A 16,871-nucleotide genomic window follows, 5' to 3' on the forward strand; every position below is an offset into this window, starting at 1 on the left:
TATGGGACATAGCGCAGACCTCTACCGGCGCCAATGCTTCAGTGCCATATGCTAGGCGGAATGGGCTCTCTCCTATGGGCGTCCGCACTGTAGTTCGGTATGCCCATGACGCTTGGTAGCTCTTCTACCCACTTGCCTTTGGCTCCTTCTAGCCTTTTCTTGACTCCTTCCGATGAGCGTTCGTTGGTAACCTCCACGACCATTGGCTGTGGGTATGCTACCGACACAGGCCGATAGTCGATGTTGTAGCTGTGATGAATGCTTGGAATTTAGGGTTGTTGAATTGTTTTCCATTTATGCGAGACGAGGATCCGTGGTACCCGAACACTGTAGATGACGTCATCGCGGACGAACTTCTCCATCTCTGTCTCTGTTATCTTGGCCAAGGGTTTAGCTTCAACCCACTTGGTGAAGTAGTCGATCGCGACGACCAGGTACTTTCTGTTTCCTGGTGCTGCGGTGAAGTTGCCCAAGATGTCTAGTCCCCACATGGCAAAAGGTATGGGGTTGAGGATTGATGTCACTTGGTGGCGGGTAGATGGTATCTGGGCGAACAAGCGACATTGCTCGCACTTCTTGGCATATTGGATGGCCTCCTCTTGCATTCGTGGCCAGTATAGTCCCTGGTGGAGGATTTTGCAGGCTAGGGCTCGTCCCCCCATGTGGCTTCCACATATCCCCTCATGGACTTCGGCTAGGGCGTACTCTGCCCCCTTGGGTCCTAGGCACCGGAGTAGTGGTGCTGTTGCCCCCGCTTGTACAGTACCCCGTCTAGGACGGTGTACTTTGCAGCTCTCATCCTGATCTTCCTTGCTTCGGCCTTGTCTTCTGGTAAGACATCGTTCTGGAGGTAGTTGAGTAGAGGGTCCATCCAGCTAGGTCCCTCCGTGATCTCGTTAACCTGCTTTTCCTTATACGTTGGCTCATGCAGGATCTCCACATAGACTGCGCTAGCCAAATATCGGAGTTCCTCATTGGCTAGCCTGGATAGGGCATCAGCGGCGGCGTTCTCCTCCCTGGGAACTCGAACCATCTCAAACTTCTCGAAACCCTCGATTAATGCTTGAGCGCGTGCTAGGTATGATGCCATCCTCTCATCTTTTGCCTCATACTCTCCATTCACCTGATTCACCACGAGCTGGGAGTCGCTCCGGGTGGATAGGTGTGTGACTTGGATGGCTTTGGCCACCCGGAGTCCAGCTAGTAATGCCTCGTACTCTGCTTCATTATTGGATGCTTGGAAGGTGAACCGAAGAGCATATTGGATACGAAATCCCTCGGGGCTGATTAATATGAGCCCAGCGCCGCTTCCTGCCGCATTGCTCGACCCGTCCACGAACATGTCCAACGATCCGTGATCCTTCTCTTCGGGCTCCCCTGTTTGTGACTCGATCTCAGACTGGGTACATTCTGCAATGAAATCTGCAAGAGCCTGGCCTTTGATGGCTGTCCTTGGTTGGAACTTGATGTCATGCTCACTTAACTCCACTGCCCATGCTATCAATCGTCCGGAGACGTCCGGCTTGTGCAATATCTTCTTCAAGGATAGGTCTGTGAGGACTGTGATGGTATGGGCTTGGAAGTATGGTCGTAGCTTCCTGGCTGCCATTACCAATGCATAGGCTACCTTCTCGATCCTAGTGTACCTGGTCTCTCGCATCGATCGGGACATGGCGCGTAGTAGATGGGCCTCGGACTTTGTCTTCTTCCTTCAGCGATCGCTGGCCGACCGCGACAGGGGTGGCAGCCAGTGTAGAGCTGCAACTCTTCGTTAGGTTCCGGTCGCCCAAGCAGGGGTGGGCTCTCTAGGTACTCCTTCAATTCTCCGAACGCCTTTTGGCACTCTTCCGTCCATGTGAAGTCCTTAGGGCTTCGGAGGTTCTTCAATGTTTTGAAGAATGGTAAGCACTTATCACCTGATCGTGACACGAACCTGGAAAGGGCGGCGACCCTTCCATTCAACCTCTGCACTTCCCTGACCGTTCGAGGAGGTGCCATCTCTTGGATGGCCTTGATCTTGGATGGGTTAGCTTCTATTCCACGGACTGAGACCATGAACCCCAGGAATTTTCCTGATGTTACCCCGAAGGCGCACTTTGCAGGGTTTAGCTTCATCTGGTTCCTCCTCAGTACTGTGAATGCTTCCTCTAGGTCGGTCAGGTGTTGGTTGGTGTGGACGCTTTTTACGAGCATGTCATCCACATATACCTCCATGTTGCGCCCGATCTGCTCCTCGAACATCTTGTTGACCATTCTCTGGTAGGTGGCCCCTGCATTCTTTAACCCGAACGGCATGACGTTGTAGCAGTAGTTCTCTTTGTCCGTCCGGAATGCGGTGTAAGACTCATCCTCCTCATACATGAGGATCTGGTTGTATCCGGAGTAGGCGTCCATGAAACTCAGCATCTCATGGCCGGCGGTGGCATCGATCAGTAGGTCGATCCGGGGCAGTGGATACTCATCTTTTGGGCATGCCTTGTTTAGGTCGGTGTAGTCGACACACATCCTCCACTTCCCACTTGGCTTTGGTACCTGATCGTCTTAACTTCTAGACCTCCTCCTTGATTGCTGCTTGTCGGTCGAGGGCGAAGTTACGCCGCCTCTGTTGAACGGGATTCCTGGTTGGGTCGACATGTAGTCGGTGTTCCGCTATGGAACGTGGTATTCCTGGCATGTCGGAGGTTGACCATGCGAAGACATCCATGTTCGCTTGGAGGAGGTGTCCAAGCCCTTCTTTCTGCTCCTCGCTTAGCAGCGAGCCGACCTGAACGACCTTGGAGGGGTCGTCCTGGCTGAGGGGCCATGGGATGAGGTCTTCCACTGGCTTTCCCCTTCTCTCTGTCAGTTCATCTCTCTGGTCACTGATCATGCTCTCTAGGCAGAGTGCCATTCCACGGGTGTTGCCATTATTCTTTTTCATGAAGGTGGCGTAGCACTCCCTTGCTTTCTTCTGATCTCCTCGGACTTCGCCTACCCCGTTCTCGGTGGGGAACTTCATCTTCAGGTGAAGTGGTGATATGACTCCTCTAAGGGCTGTCAGTGATGGTCGCCCTAAGAGGCCGTTGAAGGACACCACGGACTTGACTACCATGAAATTTACCATGACGGTTACTTGTTGAGGGTGTATCCCGAAGGTGACGGGTAGCTCTATGGTACCTCTGATGGAGGCGGTGGCACCTGAGAATCCATGGAGATAAGTGGGCTCTGGTTTGAGCTGGTGGTCCCCGAACCCGAATTGTCGATAGGCGTCCAAGGAGAGTACGTCAACGGACGCCCCTGTGTCTATCAGTACCCTGTGTACAGGTCGATTGGCTACCTCCACCTGTACTACCAGGGCATCTTCATGCGGGAAGTTTAGTCCTTCCAGGTCTTCATCCGAGAAGGAGATCACCGCCTCAGTCTTGGCTATCTTGCTGGGCTTCTCTGCCACTCCCACGAACCTGGCATGGGCTTTAGCTTTTCTGGTGGACTCTTGCCCTGGTCCTCCAAGTATGGTGAGGATAGGAGGTCCCTTGGTGCCACTAGGTTCTGTGGCATCTCTCCGCTCTTCTGGGCGGTCTCTCTCTCGATCTGTTCTTCTTTCTTCTCGTCTCGGCTCCACTCTGTCTCCGTCGCGACCTCTATCTCCTTGGCCTGAGCGGTTGTCACGTCTCCCCTTCACATACTTGTTCAAGCTTCCTGCTTTTACCAGTTGTTCTATCTCTCTCTTCAATTGATAGCACTCCTCTGTGTCGTGCCCATTCTCTTTGTGGAAGAGACAATATTTGTTAGGGTTTCGCTTCTCTGGCGCTGCTAGCATGGGTCGTGGACAATGGAGTAGGTCACGGTCCTGGATCTGCATGAGTATCTGGGACCTGGTGGTGTTCAGTGGTATGAACTCAGGGGTGCTTGCCCTCTCGCTTCTCTCTGGGCGGCGGTCTGTCCTCCTAGATGGGCGGTCGCTCTTCTCTTGTCGGTGCTCTATCCTCGACCTCTTACTCTCGTTGCGGTCATCAGGTGCTGACCTCTTGTTGTCCTGTGGCTTGGCCTCGATTATTTTTGTTCTAGCTTGTAGTACCTCGGCCATATTTGCAAACTCGTTGCACTGCTCCAGGAGTTCTTTCATAGTCCTGGTCTCGTGACGTGCCAGGTCCTTGATCAAGTCCAGGTCCCTAATACCTCCTGCTAGGGCTGCATGCTGTGTCTGGTCATCCAAGTCTCGAACCTCCAGGGACTCCTTGGTGAACCTGGTAACGTATTCCCTGAGAGATTCCCCAGGGTTCTGTACCACGTTTAGTAGATTGACGGTGGTCTTCTTCTGCTTGACGCTGCTTTGGAAACGGGTGATGAACTGTTCGCATAGCTCTGCGAACGAGCATATAGATCTCGGTCGTAGCCTGGAGAACCATGATGTGGCTGCTCCCTTGAGGGACGCAGGGAATGCCCGATAGGATACCACGTCCGACCCCCCATACAGCGTCATCATGCCATTAAAATAGTTGATGTGGTCATTAGGGTCAGTGGTACCACTGTAGAGTTCAAAGGTGGGTAGTCGAAACCTGGAAGGTTGTGTGGCTGACATGATCTCTGCCGAGAAGGGGTGTTGTCCAGGTATGGAATGTGTCTCGCCTTTGGTCTGCTTCTTCAACCCTTCCAGCTTCTCATCCAGGTCGCGGAGTCTTTGATCGAGCTCCTCGTCCCTTGTCTGCCCCCCACGCCTAGCCGGACGTTCGCTGCGGCCCCGTTCACGCTCTCTCCTGGATGTCCCCTCCCGCCTTGAGTGTTGGCGGGATGGTGAATGGTCATGCCGTGATGAACCCTGTCGTGAAGGTGAGGGGCTTTCTTCTCTGTAGGTCCGGCTTCGTCGTGGTATGTGACTTTCTTCCAGTCGTCCGTCAAACACGGACCTCCGGACCGATCTCTGCGGGCTAGACACCCTTGCCTTGGGTGTTGGCGTCCTCCCACGTTCGACCGTGGCGAGAGGTCTCTTGTTCTCTGGGATCTTGGAAGGCTCCCCGCTGCTGAGTGGGGGTTGCTGTCGCGCAAGTCTCTCTCGATCTCGCGCCCCGGGAGATGATCTCCTAGGGTTTGGCTCTTGTTGAGGTATGGACTCCACCCTTGCTGCTGGTGAAGTCCTCGACGGTGAGATGTCGCACGCTGCATCAGGTATTCTCGAAAGAGTCGTTGTTCATCGAGGATCTGTCGTTGCAGGTCATTGATCTGACCCACAGTGGCTGGAGCATTGGGGTTAGGTGTCACCTCCACCACCACATCGTTGGCCTCGTCATTGTTGGGCTCGGCGATCACGAACTGGTCATTAAGGGGGATCTCCTCCTCCAGAGGGACATGGTCCTGGTCGTTGGCTCTGCGGCGAGAGCACTCTGGGGGTGGTGATCCATTCCTTGCTCCGTTGTTGGTGGTGGTAGTCTTCCTTCGTGCCATTGAATGAGTATGGAAGCGAGCTAGTAGCTGTAATGGCTAGCGTCGTTCCCACAGACGGTGCCAATCTGTTGCGTCAAGAAATCGTCGAGCGGTCCTGCGAGTGCCGTCACCTGCAAGTGGACCAAAGGGGTCAATCAGAGAGAACCGGTGTGGTCCCGGCCTAGGGCTCTCCGATGCCAAAGTTAGATCTCCTGGCGCAAATAGATGAATAGTGATTATTCAGTATGAGTTTAGCTCTCCCTTATGGGGTTGTGTACCTTTGCCTTTTATAGTAGCATATGGCGGTGTGGAGAGTGCCCATTTGATTGACGATTGTGCCGTTGAGTGGATAGAGGCCCTGGGTAACGGGGCTCTATCCTGATTGGCCATCTCCCCGCGGGAGGGAGTGTCCTGGTGGCATCAGGATCCTTGGTGGATAGATATCCGCGTGTGGTGATAACGTCCTTGGTGCTTGAATCCGTCTGGATGATGTGACCTCTAAGGGTCTAGAGTCCTGGTAGTGACATGAGTCTTAGCGATACGATCGGGGTCGTAGATGGGTGGCCCCCACCTCAGGTGCCCATAATGCTGCGCCTGGGTGAGGCCGCGCCCTGGTGAGGAGGCCGCGCCTGGGTGAGGCCGCGCCCCTGGTGAGGACGCGCCCCTGGTGAGGAGGCCGCGCCTGGGTGAGGCCGCGCCTAGGTGAGGCCGTGAGGAGGCCGCGCCTGGGTGAGGCCGTGAGGAGGCCGCGCCTGGGTGAGGCCGCGCCTGGGTGAGGCTGTGAGGAGGCCGCGCCCTTGTGAGGCCACGCCCCGGATGTGTGGCCGCGCCCGAGTAGTGGCCGCCCCCGAATGGTGCTGGGACTCCGGTTCGTTCCCCTTGGCTATGGGGCGGGTCGTCTATGACACGTGGCGGTCGTTGATTGGCCCTGTGGATATTGGATGTATCAGGTATTAAGCGTTATTTTGTATGAGTATGAGTCCATCAACAAAATGCACATATTATTAAGGATAGGTATAGAAAGATTATAAAAGTCACAAATAGTAAATCTTTATGATCCTAGCCTTCAGATCAGCTTACTAAAAGACAAAAAGTTTGATCCCATGAAATAATGGCAACCACATGATATGTCATCGATCGTCAGTCAAATTCTAGAAACTGCTTGGGGTAAGGATCCAAAAAAGCAAACACAAAATGAAAATTACCTAAAGTATTCATTATGGTGGTGGCTTCGTACGCCATCTTTCATAGCAGAAACCCCTAGTCTAGCACAACATCATGGTGGTGGCTTCGAGAGCGTCGGATTGGCATCACATAGTGGGTATGGACCGTATGGGGGTGGACATGCTGGTGGACCATCCTTTGAGAGCACTGCTACATATGGATATGGGGATACGTCAGGTGCTAGGTCATCTCTTATCGACAGTATATTCGGGTATCCATCCGAGCCATCTGTGTCGGCTCCACCGTTTTACACTCTCGGTGAACTCTTCCCTAGATTGGGATATCTTGGACAAGTTGATGATGGGGCTTATAATTGGGTAGTAATGGACTATCAGACTAATTGGTTCCATAACATGTCATGGGATACGTATGTTGTGCATTCGGAGGAATGACTTCGCAATCTTCAGTGGTACGCTGCTCGTGGATTAGACCCACTAAGAAACTCCGCATGGAATTGAAGAGAGGCATTTTATTGTTTTATTCGGATTCAATGTATTATTCAGGGTTCAAGTACTTTATAATTATGTGAACTAATTATAAATTTATAATACCAATGTAGTGTCTGTAACGTATCAGCGCGTACGTTAGTAAACTTGGATCAATAATCACAAGTATTATTTTCAGTGATTTTTTTGTCAATGTAATTCATGGATTGTGTTTAAAATGTGAAAAATAGGTAACCTGCAAAAAATCAGGGCTAATAAACCATGTTTTAGGGTCGAAACCTTGGTTTACCCATCAATAGGAAAAAATCCCAGGTTTCGACCGAGATATGGTTGAAACCAAGATGAACTCAATTTCTGGCTTGTCGAAACCCGAGTTTTAGAACCTTAGTTGTATGTACTATGCAGCAATTCTGGCACGTTTCGACGGAAAAATGGCCCACCAAAAAATCACCGTAGCACTTTCTGGACTGAGATTAGGCTTCACTAGTAACACATACTTCATCATCATCAACAAGATTCACAAGTTTTGGGTTAGCTATGCAGACTTACCAAATTCCATACTTCTTAATGGTCACTTCTCTGATCTCCTTGAGCAGCTCATGCTCTCTTGGGTAAGCACTTGTCTCTAAGATATACTGCAAACAAAGAAGAAACTCCTGATATCCCCCCCCGCTCCATAGCTAAGGGGAACGAACCGGGGTCCCAGCACCACTCGGGGGCGCGGCCCCGCATCAGGGCGCGGCCTCCTCACTCCTCACTCACCCAGGCGCGGCCTCCTCACCAGGGCGCGGCCTCACCCAGGCGCGGCCTCACCCAGGCGCAGCCTCCTCACCAGGGAGCGGCCTCACCCAGGCCGCGGCCTCCCACCAGGGCGCGGCCTCAGCGCAGCCACACATCCAGGCGCGGCCTCACCCAGGCGCGGCCTGCACCCAAGCAAGCATCGTGGGCACGTGAGGTGGGGGCCACCCATCTACGACCCTTCGTATCGCTAAGACTCACGTCACTACCAGGACTCTAGACCGCCGCTTAGAGGTCACGTCATCTAGACGGATTCAAGCACCGAGGACGTTATCACCACACGCGGGTATCTATCCACCAAGGATCCTGATGCCACCCGGACACTCCCTCTCACGGGGAGATGGCCAATCAGGATAGAGTCCCGTTACCCAGGGCCTCTATCCACTCAACAGCCCAATCGCCCTCAAACGGGGACTCTCCACACCGCCATACACCGCCATATGCTACTATAAAAGGCAAGGTACGCAACCCCATCAGAGGACAGCTAAACTCATACTGAATAATCACTATTCATCTGTTTGCGCCAGGAGATCTAACTTTGGCATCGGAGAGCCCTAGGCCGGGACCACACCGGTTCTCTCTGTTGACCCCTTTGGTCCACTTGCAGGTGACGGCACTCGCAGGACCGCTTGACGATTTCTTGACGCAACAGAAACTATGGGTTGAAAGAGAAAGATTTATATTTTAAGCCTTTCGTAAATGTTTTGAAATAATGTAAAATCAGAACCTTCACCATTTCCTTTTTGGACCGTTTATGGATTGGAATATTTATTATTCTAATACGACATAATTCATCGATTGTTTCTAGATATTTTAACAATAAAAATTTCACAACATTTGAACACATAAGGTCCAATAATGTTTGACCCAATTAGGAACTGAGTTTTATATACTTCTGTGAGAAAGAGAGAGAGAGAGTCAAGCTCTAAGAGTTTATGGGGGATTGCATAGCACAACCAATATATAACACAGACATCCTAAAGAAAAATATGCAGTAAAAATTATAGAATAACAAAGAATCTATAGTTGAAATTAAACAAGTTAAATAGAGACATTTTTGTAAACTATTGGGTTCTCTGCTTCATGAAATACCACTTCCCATGACACCATTGAAGTTAAAATGAAAATATACACCATCCTTTTGAAGTATGAAGTCATTTCTCACATCCTAAGTACTTTGTCAATTGAGCTAAAGACCCATATTTAATACTTTTAAAATCAAGAGAAGAAGAATGCTATTAACCAACAGGATTAATTTGCAAAAAAAAAAAAAAAAACCCTATTTTCTTATTTTGCTAGTATCCATGCCGCTATACCTAATCAAATAGAGTTTGAGAACTTTAACATATATCTTTTGAAGTCCTCATACAGAAAAAAATTCAAGCCTAAATTGAAATAAAAGCAAAAGTATCAAAAGTAAATCTGGAAACAGAGAATTTGAACCCGCAATTAGAAGATGGACAACCAAAGTACTCTTTCTGTACATGAAAAAAAATAGTATTTTCTTTTAGATGTTGCTGATAGAAACTTAAAAAATAGTATGACTGAAGTAAATAACTAACAATAGAGAAATATTCTATATCAGGCCATGATCCTAGGGCAATGGGAAACATCAGTCTTCTTGCAAGTTGCAATGATGAGAGTTTCATATTACAGAAGAAAGGATTGAAGCACAATTGAACAAAAGATCGAGAAGATACAAATCCGTCGTCTTGTGTCCATGTATACATATTTGTACACATGTATCTTAGCCAAATGCAAAGAAATCTGGTGCAACTTAAAGGCTTCAAAAGGAAAAAGAGAAGGCCTACAAGAACAAAAAGCCAAAGCAGTGTAAAGTTATGAGGAAAGAAATACAACTTAAATCAATATTCATCTATGCGATCGCTTCTTCTTTCTATTTATTGTTTTCTTGCATTGTGATTAAGTTTCAGGTCCCTCCATAAAGGCCCCAATTTAACGCCAAATCAGCTACTTTCAAAGAAAACCTGTCGGATTCTTATCCTTTATCTTAATAAAAATAAAAGGAAAAATAACAACAAAGCTCCAACAATCAATAAAAATATTTATTGAAAAATTGAAAAATAATCGCAACCAACTAAAATATGCAGTCTAATAATTGCGGCAGGAAAGTTGTCGCTAACGTCTGGAATACCTAAGCAAATAAATGGCTAGAAGGCCTAAAGCCGTAAACTCTAAATGGGCACTGTCATTCCAAACTACATCAGGTCCAGTTGTAACTTTGTGCAATAGTTCAAACTCTTCTATTTCAAATAGAAACAACTTTTCTCCAAAGCTTCAATTCTTGGCTCCATGCTTAGAAACTAGAGTGACACAAAGAGCCCATCAACATATTTATATTCAACTCTATTAGGTTACCTTTTTGACCTTTCACCAAATTGGTCATTGATGGTAACCCCCAATTTCTTTTTGCAGTGCGTTAAATCACCTTTAAAATCCACTAATTCAACTTTGGTCACCATCGGATGGACTTTTGTGATCTACTAGACAAAAATTCTAGCACTATCCACCGTACCCTCTCCCCTAGTTCTGGTGCACAGTATCGGTTTGGGTATCGTTCAATTGTAATATCGATACGATATCGATACGGTATCAAAACAGATCGGCTATATCAAACAAAATTATCCGTGAATCTCCTAAAAAAATGAGTTTTCTGACCATTTTATCCCTTGTCCATACCGTGTCACCGATACAATATCGACACTATATCAGGATCGGCTACATGCAAAACCGGTACGTATCACCCTAACCGAAAAATTAGAACCAGAACCAAAAATTGAATCTTGATCCAAATCGAAAATTAGAACCAGAACCAAATTGAATTCAGATTCGAACCAAAAATCAAATTTGAATCCCAACCGAATAGCTAGAATCGAATCGAAGCGAACCAAATGGAATTTGGTTACAATCGGGGACTGATATGCAAGAACTGAGCTCGATTTGATTTGGATCTGGTACTAGCATAGGAACCGAATTTGAGTACCAAAACTGAACTGAATTTGGCTACCAAGTTATTTTAGTATATTACTAACCAATACATACTGATCTGACTGATCATGGTCGATATTGATCCTATCCCGAGATTACGAGCTATTTTAGAATAGTACTAACCAATACATACTTATCTGATCCCATAATTCGAACGATCCAATCGAGTTGGCTGATTCAGGAAACGATCCACTAATACTGGGTAGGATCGGTCATAACTCGATCGATCAAGACTAATACCGATCCGATTTGACTGATTTGATTTGAGATTATGAACCATGGGAGAGAGAGTATCAGTATAAATCCCACACCTCGTTATGTGAGAGGATGCACATTGGAATCTGTATTCCGACGGTGAACTTCTTTTTCACATAAAATTTTTTAGGGTAAATTTCACGGACACCCCCTTTAAGTATTCAATATGTCACGGACTTACCAAACATGGTCAAAATATCAACCTTCCCTCTAACGTTAAACACAGTTAGTACCCAAAGGTAAAATATCTATTTTACCCCTTAGTTATTTAAATAAAAAAACTGTCATTTCATCTTTCGTCCCTTGGTTTTCCCTTTAGTTATAAGATTAAACATTGCACCCCTTGGTTTTCCCTTCAGTTTGAGTGACTCGAGACTCTGAAACCTTCGTCTGAGATGCTCTGGACTTGCTGTGAAACAATGAGCAATAATAATATGCTTCCGTGTCAACGCATCGATCTCAAACCATTTATGGCAAACCAGAGACACAACATCGCAATCACGAGGATCATTAATGTATGCCATAACCAGTTCTAAAGCCACATCTGATACTCCAAAACTCATCAATCTATTAAGCTTTCGACCCGCCATGGCTTAAACCTTCCTCCAAATTGGGGTTCCGCCCTGCGGGAAAGAGGAATTCCGAAAAAGAAATTTTTTTTTTTTAGGGGGTTCAAACTAAAAAGGAAAATTGAAATCAAAGAAAGTAGAAGTCTGGCTTTATAAAAGGCGGAAAAAAAAACCTGCTACAATCTAGAACCGACTTTAAACTCATTAGGGTACCCACATGGTTTAAATAAAACAAAACACTTTAATTCATCTGCTAGCCTGCCACAAAGAACAAATCCATTGGAAAAGCCAAAACCTGACCGACCATCGGTGCCAATTATTCCATTGAAGAACCTCAAATCTCCATCCGACGAAGTTTAAAATCTCCCAAAAATCCAAAACAACATCGAGTAGCAGAAGCTGATTAGCAACTATGCCACCAGAATAGAATAACAGAGATAAAGTAAAAGCTTCTGTAATACCACATCAATCCAACAGAGTTATGAGCCAATTTGCAACTTGTTTGCAACCAGAATAAATGCTTATTTTAACATGTAAACCAACCAATCAGCCATTAAATCAAGCTTAGAATCTGTTTGATGGAAGCAATAAGCACCTCGACACAGTAGGTAACTAAAGGATAGTAAATCAATGGCAGTAGATACTGTTCAGATCAATCGATACACCAATAAAGTAGCTTTAGGGCCATAATTTACCAGAAGCATAGAGGTTTTAAGGAACTGAAACTTTGCCACCAAATCAAATCTGCCATTAATGGACTTCCAAACATCATAACCAGATCTATCTTCTACTATAGCCAAGCCAAGCCAAGCCAGCCTCATTACCTTTGGTGATCCAACTCGATTTACCTTTGATTCATCAGTTCTTTTGGCTTCAAGTTTTAACAGATCGAAGATTCCGGTGGTTTTCGATTGGGCGATTGGGAATCAGACATGTGAAGAAGCACTTCATAGTACTGATACAAAATCTTATGCCTGTGGTCCAAATAGCTATTCTTGCTTCTTCCTCCTTCACCCCATCGAAAAATGGTGTTGATTGCAGGTGGAGAAGTTCCCTGTTCTCGCTTTTTCCTCCTTCAGCCCAGCGAAAACGATGAAGAGAGAGAATGGTGTTTGTATTTGGGGTTTTACCCTTAAGGGTATTATGGGAAGTTCTTCTGTGATAAAGGTAATTTCACCATTATAAAAGAATTAACAGTGACTTAACTACTCAGACCTAACGGAATGGACTAAGTTGAAATACAATCATAAAATAAGGGTAGTCTGTGATATTTTTCCAAAGTTTGATATATTTGTGATATTTTATATTCTTACAGGGGGTGTCAGTGAAATTTACCCAATTTTTTAAAAGGGCGTATGGGAGGCGCTTCTTATGATGTTTGGCAATGCATTTTTTTTTTTGGTAACTTTTGGCAATGCATTGATGAGCCTTTTAAGTATAAGATATAGTCATATCAATACTTCTATCACATTTTTTCTTTTCAAAGAGAGTAAACTGCCTATGCAGCAAACCCTTTGAAGGGTTCTTATTGCTTGAATTTCGTCACCCACACGGCAATGTTATTGGCCTCCAAAATTTGTCAACATTCTATCAATAAGTCAAAATGGTTTTTAGGGATTGAGCTTCTCTCCAGGGAGCCAGCCCAGCACGCTCAGGGGCATCCAGTCGTTGGACTGTGCCACACACATCCCTAGACGTGCATCGAGATATGTGAGGCACAACCCAACCATTGGATGTCCCCTAGGCACTCCCTAGGCACTAAGCTCCGTGGAGAGGAGCCGGATCTGGTTTTCAACCCAATCTACCATGTGAAATTTATTTTAAAAATAAAGTTGGTGAAAAAAATAAATTTTTTTATTTTACATTTTGACCTTTCTAATATAATACTTTTTTATTGATCCACCCATATGCCTTGATGGGCTTTAAAGCCCATACAGCTAGTATTTCTCTTAGGCTATGTTTGGAGGCTAAGAAAACAAAAAATTGAAAATGAACAAGTTGTTCATCAGCCTCAGAGTCCATAAATATCTGAAATACTAAGAAGGTCATTATGCCCACTACACTTGAAGGCTCTGTTGGGTAATAAAGCCATGACAAATGACAAATAATGACGATTTATGAACTCCAAGACAAAGAAGTACGTATTGACATTTAAGGACCTTAAATGATATTAACTCAAATTACCCATTGGCTTGTTGAGGATTTAAAGCTTCTTCAGTGTAGATTTGCTTTTTGTAGCTTCCTGTCATGTTTATAGGACGGATAATGTATTGGCTCATTCCATTGTTAAATGGGCGGTTGGTTACCCTTATAAGGGTTTTTGGATCTCCTCATTTCTTGAAGAGTTGTTGGATATTGTATTTCGGTTTCTTCTCCCCTTGGGGTTTAATATATTTGACCCCCTTTGAGGGGCCTTTGCACCCAAAAAAAAACCATGGGCAATGGTTGAGAAATAATTGATTGTGCTACAGCATTAGTCCATCACTCTCTGCAACAGGTACTGAATTTGGCTATCCAGTTATTTTATTTGAAACCAAATCGAATACCCGATTCCGGATTGATTTGCACCCTTACACAAATGGTCTCTGACTATACCGCCAAAAAAAAAAATTTCTCTCCTTGTATTATGTTCTTCGTCCCTAACAACAAAATAAAAACAAATTTTTTTTTTGAATGAAAACATATATATTAAAATAAGAAAAGGAAATAAGGATAGTCTCATACTCTCATACAAACTCCATTATTATTACTTATAATATGCCCAAAATAAAAACATTTAATTGAAATTAAACATTTTTAATGAAGGCGTCTGCACAAGGTAACACCATCACCAATAGAGATTTGAGATAATTCTATATTGGGATCAGAAGCCAAGTAGGTATTTAAATCCATGATAGCCTTTCTGTTATTCTTGTATTTCTCATGGGTCTTCTCTTCATCAAGAGCAACTGATCCATACCATAGTGTGTTATCATAAGCAATAACTCCTCCAATCTTCACCAGCTTCATCAATCGTTCATGGTAATGAATGTAATTAGGTTTATCAGCATCAACAAATGCAAAATCGAACAACTCCATTTCATTGTTGGTCAGCATTTCATCTAATACTGTTAGAGCATTTGAATTTATAAAGTTGATTTTGTGCTCCACACCAGCTTTTTGTATGAAGGGCAAACCAGTCTCATAGGCCTCTCTATTCTTATCAATCGCTGTTATCTGCCAATTTAACCAGTTTCCAATCAGAATAAATAGTAGCAGGAAATGAAATTGGAAACAAATTAACAATTTGATGACGCACCCACCTACCTTAGCATCATTTGGAAGTGCGAGAGCAGTGGTTAGGAGAGAATAACCAGTGAAAACGCCGAGTTCCAATGTGTTCTTGGCATTTATGATTTTCAAAAGCATGGATAAGAACTGTCCTTCGTCAGCTGGAACAAGCATGTCACTCCTAGAACAACATATTTATATAAGTATATAATCATATCCATATTGTTAGAAAAACAACGCTCAGAATGGTGATTTTGCAGAAGAAATTGCAAAATAAAAGAGAAAGCATATACGCACAAGACAAGATTTACATGTATGGTTCACCCCCAAGATGGAAGGCAAAATTACAAAACTCTCTCTACCATCTCTTAAAGAGATAACAACATTATATAGAAAATTGTAACCTCAAAAAGTACAAAATTGCCCCTCCCCCTGAAATCCGCCCGGTTCGAATCTAAACTAAAATAGGTCGAAATACATCTAAAGTGAAGCTTTCGACGAGTACTATAGGAATTGTATGTATTTTTAGACCATTCTGGCGCGAAACGGCCCGTTGAAAAATCACCATAGCATTTTCTAAACTGAGATTAGGCTTGACCAATAACACATACTTCATAATCATCAACAAGATTCCCAAGTTTTAGGTTAGCTACGGACTTACCAAATTTTATACTTCTTAATGGTCACTTCTCTGATCTCCTTGAGCAGCTCATGCTCTCTTGGGTAAGCACTTGTCTCTAAGACATACTGCAAACAAAGAAGAAACTGCTTATGCTCATTACAGCAAAACTAAAACACAATTAAGGCAGCAAAAAGAGAGACAGAGAGAGAGAGAGAGAGACCTGATGAAGAGCTTCACTTTGAAGGATGCCCTTACGAGGAGCGTCTGTCTCTCCCATGGGTAGAAAACTCGGTGGAAATTAAAGCTTTCCTTTGAATAGAAGAAAATAGGAATATTGATGGGTAGAGGATTGAAGGAGAGAATGAAGGATATATGTAAGCTGGAAGTCACAAAGTTGAAAAAGCAGTAAAGATTAAAGACAGAAGAAGCATTAAACTTTTGACAACGACGCAAAATCGTCGCATATAGATAAAGGGCAAATGAGAAAAAAGCTTTAAGGCACATCGAATCTTTTTAGGTGCGGAACACGGACGATAATGATGCCATTTTTTCTTTTCTTTTTTTGATATAGATACTATTAAACTGTTGATAGATAACGATGATGTATATATCCATTATTATAGACTGATACACATATAGTGTAATGCAAAAGGTGGCATCGATCAATAGCGCGGTCATTATCGCCTTTCATAGGGTGGGGTGGTTATGTTGCCCCACTTTTCCACCGAGAACTTTCTCACTATATATATATATATATAAATACTAATCGGTCATGTGGTTTCTATGTCTAGACACAGGATCGCATGAAATTACCGTTCAACCTCCCATTGAACTGAAAAATCATACTTAATTAAATGCTCTTGCCCGCACTTTTATCATTATTGATCAATTGGACATGTTCTAATGTATAAGGTCCTCACATGTGTCCGCCTACATACACACACACACACACGATAAAACTCCATGGTTAAATTACAAAAATGGCTTCATCTTTCATTCATCTACAACATAGGAAAAAGTTTTCCTCCATGCATAGAGGATGGTTCATCCACCGTCCTAGGGTTCACAAACCCTTATAAGGTTTTAGTATGTTTTCAAAATGTCCTCCTGATGCCTTCTCCCACCCCACGGTGAATGAGATATTCACCATGTGTAGAGGAAAACTCGATCCTACAACATAGTTGAAGTTAATTTTTACATATTATATGTTATGCATATGAGTTGTATGCCCAAGGCCAGCCACATGGAATCCACTCCTCTCGCCCATTTGTGGATTCC

At 44.8% G+C, this 16,871-nt stretch overlaps 1 protein-coding gene across 6 annotated transcripts in view; it reads right to left on the reverse strand.

Annotated features, from left to right (window-relative positions):
* The window catches only part of LOC122664161 (putative caffeoyl-CoA O-methyltransferase At1g67980), a 54,233-nt gene that overhangs the window by 32,133 nt on the left and 5,229 nt on the right, over positions 1 to 16,871 (reverse strand). For 2 of the 6 annotated variants that reach the window (XM_043859862.1, XM_043859861.1), the window contains exons 1-2: positions 15,814 to 15,952; positions 7,620 to 7,705 (exon numbers count right to left, since the gene is read on the reverse strand). In XM_043859862.1, the coding sequence (XP_043715797.1) occupies positions 7,620 to 7,705; positions 15,814 to 15,870 (143 nt within the window). In that variant the 5' untranslated portion in view covers positions 15,871 to 15,952. Of the gene's footprint in view, positions 1 to 7,619; positions 7,706 to 14,459; positions 14,918 to 15,007; positions 15,153 to 15,632; positions 15,719 to 15,813; positions 15,953 to 16,871 lie in introns of those variants that run through there. The other 4 variants (XM_043859863.1, XM_043859860.1, XM_043859859.1 and 1 more) reach the window with 4 other exon arrangements.

Source organism: Telopea speciosissima, chromosome 6 (assembly GCF_018873765.1).
Source record: "Telopea speciosissima isolate NSW1024214 ecotype Mountain lineage chromosome 6, Tspe_v1, whole genome shotgun sequence".
Taxonomy (NCBI): domain Eukaryota; kingdom Viridiplantae; phylum Streptophyta; class Magnoliopsida; order Proteales; family Proteaceae; genus Telopea; species Telopea speciosissima.